We start from the raw sequence: 5,101 nt of genomic DNA, 5'->3' as shown, positions 1-5,101 counted from the left end.
TTGGCTCGTCGGTGCTCTATGGTGCAGGTAAGGGCAAAGGGAAGGTAGATCAGCCATAAGTTGGAAAGCTTGGTAGTGGCGTATACATGTTCGACCTGCTTGACCCTTAAGGTCGAGTTTTCTGATGGACTTAGGGTAAAAGTCTGATTTTTGTCGCTTAGGTCGACTTATTTTGAGAAAAGTGGTTGTAAAAATTTTTTGTTCAAACATTTTGGGATCCCATGTAAACTTTTATAATTTTAATGAAAATATTTAAATCTTTTAATCAAGTTTTCGAGTTTAAATTTTTATTTAACTTTAATCACACTTTTGAGTCCAAATTTCTCGCCTAGCGAGTTAAACACTATTTTAAACACATAATGTGATGATCCTGAATTAGTAGGGTGTTACACTAAGGGTTACTTGCAACAATTTTTTTAGTAGGCAGAGTAATTTGGTAGAAGGTCAATAAAACCATGGATTCAACTGCGAACTTGAGCAGGTAACTTGAAAGTAGTGTGCGGTTCAGAATCAACATATACAAAACAACTATAGCTGATCCGTGACTTCTGGAAAAAAAAATCTTGTAATTTGAATAATTATTTATTCTTTGGAAACAATTATAATTAAATAATTGTTCAGTTCATTAATCTACAATCTTTTAGATTGTTTTTTTTTAAAAATAAACATGTATCATCGTAAATAAATTTGATGAGATATACTACTGCGGTTACAAGATGTGCGTATTTTCTCCTAATTTTACAAAAGAAATTTTAGTACACCACCATAGATTGTTAATGTAGCCCATAAGAGCATCTCCAATAGAGTCCTATAAAAAGTAGTCCTATAAAAGTAGGGATTATTTTTTAGCCAATTTTCATAAAAATTGAACTCCAATGATAGTCTAAATGGTGTCAAATTTGACACATGTTAAAAATTATGCCAAATTTGACACATATTAAAAATTATGTCAAATTTAACACAAAATATAACATTGACCAAATTTGACTCACAATAAATATTACATTTTTTAATCACTTCTTTGCCACTCATCAATACAAATTATTATTTTAATTTTTAATTTATCTTTTAATAAAAAATTAATTATTTATTTTTATATATTTTCAATAAACATTAATAGCTAGATTGCCTTCTTTTAACTAGTTTGCACCTTTTAGTACAAATGCAAAAATATACCAAATATATCATTAATATATATTTTGAGCCAAATTTATCACAGATGATCTAACATGTACAATGTTTCTATACGGGTACTACATTTCTTAGCTTGCTTAGCTATCTATTGAACACGTGCTGGAAACTGTCTGTGAAGAGGCAACAAAGAATCGAAACCGTTTTTCCGAGAATTCGAATGTTAAGTGTGGATTCTCAGGGATGCTTTTAGCTGAAAACACAGGGGACATTAAGAAGAAACCACGAAGTGTTAATAGTTCTTTATGCTAAATTTACCGTTTTGCCTGAAGCTTCATTCTGTCAGTAAAGTTTATTATCTATGGTTAGCATCCAAAGTCACAGGCGAGAAATCCGGTGTCAAATTGCCATTTCGGAATTCCATCAGTGGTATCAGAATCTAATATGGTGCTGTCCACTTCAAAGTTCAAACTCTTTGACAAGGGTTCAAACCTGCCTTGCATGTTGAAGGCAGCGAATTTTGTTCATCTCAGCTCCTTTGCCCGCGAGCACGATCACGCCAAGAACCTTGTTGTTTTGCAAGAACCTGCAACCAAGAAAATGATACATCAAACTAACAACACTATGTATCTCCTTCTCAACAGAAAAAGGAGAAACAAAAATTTACCTTCTCGCTTAAAAGATTTGCAGCAAGATCATTTTCATTCAACTCTTTTTTATTGGTCTCAATCTCAATCTCAGCTTCAGCAGCAGCTTTACCATCACTTGAAGGGATAACTGGTGCACCAAACATGGCCTCATCATGAGCAGCTCTGATTTTTTCTTCCTTTTTTGACTTCATTATGATACGGAATAGATAACATTAGATACTAAAACATTACATCATATTCATCTATAAACAAACAACAATTACTAGATCCAAGATGCATGAAGACAAAACTCAAAACCAGGAACAGACTGATCATCAACTACAATTGGGGATATAAATATACCTTGACTGCAGAGAATCGAAAGCTTTGGCCAATGTGCTTCACTAATGCTTTATCATCCTCTGCAGCTGTTGACAAGAAGACGAAGATGTCATGCACAGGCAAAAAATTACCTTTTGTTAACAGGGTTATGCAACCAAGAAAAACATTTTAACTGAATCAACGGCTATGAGACTTTGATTCATCTACGATCTAAGAATTTGTTAGGATCTACCCCACATCAAATATGGGATTAATTGGCCATTTATAACCACTTGGGCCCTCCTTTCATAAGTTAGTCTTTTGGAGTGAGTGTATGTAACAAAATCATGTGTTGGGTGTGGGAAACAAAGAAGAAATTATCACTTCTTAGAGGTACAACAAAGCAATAAAAGTTTCAGCACCAAGGAGAAAAGAAATTTACAGTTAGTAGCAGGTAAATCACTCTAAATAGCGGCAATAAACTGCAATAAAAAAATCCATGCAATAAGGGCAACATGAAACCAGGAAAAAAAATAATGAAATAACACTAATTGAATTTTACAAGATGTATCAAATACACAATACTCTAAAAATATTTAACCTTCAACTTCTTCCTCATCATCAAGGGGTGCATCCTTGTTGAACTCAAACCTTTCCCAACCTGATCCCATGCCTTTTGTTGCATCCTTTTCAGCTGCAGTTAGGGTTAACAGCTACAGGATTACACACAACAGCAAATAAAGCAGAGCCCTAAATGAAAAAAACTATATTTTAGAAAGTGTACTAGACAGGTAACAGGTAAGGCCTTAGCTTAATTTTCTTTCTGTTGAGAACTTGGATATGTTAGACTTTAACTTTACCATATGATCAGCCATCGTCATAAAATAGTATTTAACTTCTAAAAATACAACACTCGATAAGAGATAATTGTTCAGAGTTGAGACAAGTTTCTAGGATAGTTGTCAGGATTAACAGCTTGCACACATAATACTACATAGAATTTACATGAAGGACATTAGAAACATCAGCTTAACATCAACAACCACATTAACAGCTCATGCTACAAGAAATGTCAGGAACAATATTAATACTTGTCCAAGTCCAACTAGTACATATAGTTCAATGATACCAAAAAAGCACAATAAGGTACACGATCAGTTGCTGTTCTACTCCCTCTACCCCCTTTCCTGTCAAATCCTATGTAGTTCTCATTTTAACTAAACCCTCAAAAACTTGTGATGGAAACTAGTAGAATAACCTATACAGGAATTCTAACTATGAACAGATACTCCACTAAAGTATGCAAAACTTACCAGTCTCAGCTAGTTGAAGCTTCATCTTTGCTTTGACTCTTTCAGCTGGTGACTGATCACAAAAACAGAGAAATTATGTAAATTAACTCCAACTCCACCACATATAAAATTTCATAATCATGTAAGAAAATTTCCAAAATTTTCTAGTAACAAGCTCATGCTGATGCATTCAAGCTTAAGCTGATGTATTCAAGCTTATCATAAGCAAAACCCAAAGTTTGAATCACTAATCCATACAAATGAAAGCTAAACAAGTTTACCATCAAATCATAGCCTTCAATCAACTTCGAATAGTCCACATTCTTTTCCTTTCGGGCTTTACTCAGTTGTCCCTCTACATTTCCATCGTTACCGTGTTCCTTCTTCGACCTCCGCTCTCGTGGTGAAGGGCTCCGACTCCTTCTCTCAACTGTCCGGCTCCGAGGCGAGAAGCTCCGATTCCGACTCCTCTTCCTCCTCCTACGTCTATCTCTATCTCTATCCCCATCCCTATACCTATCTCTGCCCCTACTCCGCCACCTCGAATGACGATCCCGATCCCGATCCCGATCCCGATCACGGCTCCTACTCTGCCTGCTGGTACTCCTTTCGTCTTTCCGAGAAACCCTAGGCTGGTGTCGTTCTTGTTCTGAATCTCGTGTCGGACTAAGCTTATCCTTCTTCTTTGTGAGCTTGTTCTGTATGGATTCCAATTGAGCTTGTTTCTGAAGCTCCCTAGTCTTGGTTGGGCTGGAGGCCTTGACAAAGTTGCTGAGGAAAGACGCCGAGGAAGAAGAAGGGAGCGCAGAGCCTCTTGCGGGGACATTGCCAGTACTCGATGGTGTGGCTGAAAAGCCCAAGCCTTGTTTGAATCTGGCGGCTCCTTCGCCTCGCCGAGTTAACTCGTCGTAGTACGCCGCGGCTTTCTCCTCCTCCATTTTTGCAGTCTCGTTGAGCTCGACGATTTCTCTCTCGTTTTGGGCTGTTTGTTTATTTGGGCTCTTGGGCTGGAAGTTTTAATGGGCCTCGTCGTGTGAGTCCTACTGACCACAATGGTCCACTCTTATAATCATATTCGATAAAATTTTAAGTTGGGACAAATTTACAAAGCATATTGGATTTTTCGAATAGTATTTTTTTTTCTGATATATAACATGTGGGGAATTATGGTAGAAACTCTTTTATACTGCCGAAAATATGGTTTAAATATTTGTTCCGGAAGTTTGGAATTATATTTTTATTCGAAAACTTACAGCAGTTTTCCTGTAACCATCATATAAAAAAAATTAGGTTTGTTACAGTGTCTCGTATAAAAAACAGAGTTTGTACCACATCTACACCCTATAGTATATAATCTGTATATATGTTTTAGGGTAGTTATGGTCCACCCCAAAAAGAGGGACTATGTACACTCATTTTCTAATTTTTGGCTTGGAAAGTATTTTTGACGCAAATTTTTTTTTTATGGCCGTGTTGTAGTTATTTAGAGCTTCTTGTAAATTTTCAAGAAATTTCAAATAATTTATAATACTGAAAACAATGTTCAAATAAGTTACTTTATACGCGTGCAATAAATTATTTCAACTTTATTTTTCGGCACTGTAAATTATTTGGAATTTTTTGAAAATTTGGAGGAAGTTCTAAATAACTACAATATACATGACCACAAAAAGAGTTTGTGCCAAAAATAAATTCCGAGTAAAAAACTAGAGAGGGAGTGCCCGATGT

At 35.8% G+C, this 5,101-nt stretch overlaps 1 protein-coding gene across 1 annotated transcript; it reads right to left on the bottom strand.

Annotated features, from left to right (window-relative positions):
• Window positions 1–1,173: 1,173 nt before the first annotated feature.
• LOC133830432 (uncharacterized) lies at window positions 1,174–4,372 on the bottom strand. Its single transcript, XM_062260408.1, has 6 exons — window positions 3,655–4,372; window positions 3,395–3,446; window positions 2,683–2,775; window positions 2,124–2,188; window positions 1,799–1,966; window positions 1,174–1,717 (listed from the first exon to the last, which is right to left on the bottom strand). The coding sequence occupies exons 1-6, from the start codon at window positions 4,309–4,311 to the stop codon at window positions 1,661–1,663; spliced, it is 1,092 nt and encodes a 363-aa protein (XP_062116392.1). The 5' UTR covers window positions 4,312–4,372; the 3' UTR covers window positions 1,174–1,660.
• Window positions 4,373–5,101: the final 729 nt, after the last annotated feature.

Source organism: Humulus lupulus, chromosome 4 (assembly GCF_963169125.1).
Source record: "Humulus lupulus chromosome 4, drHumLupu1.1, whole genome shotgun sequence".
NCBI classification, from domain to species: Eukaryota; Viridiplantae; Streptophyta; class Magnoliopsida; order Rosales; family Cannabaceae; genus Humulus; species Humulus lupulus.
This window is presented reverse-complemented; position numbering and strand designations above follow the sequence as displayed.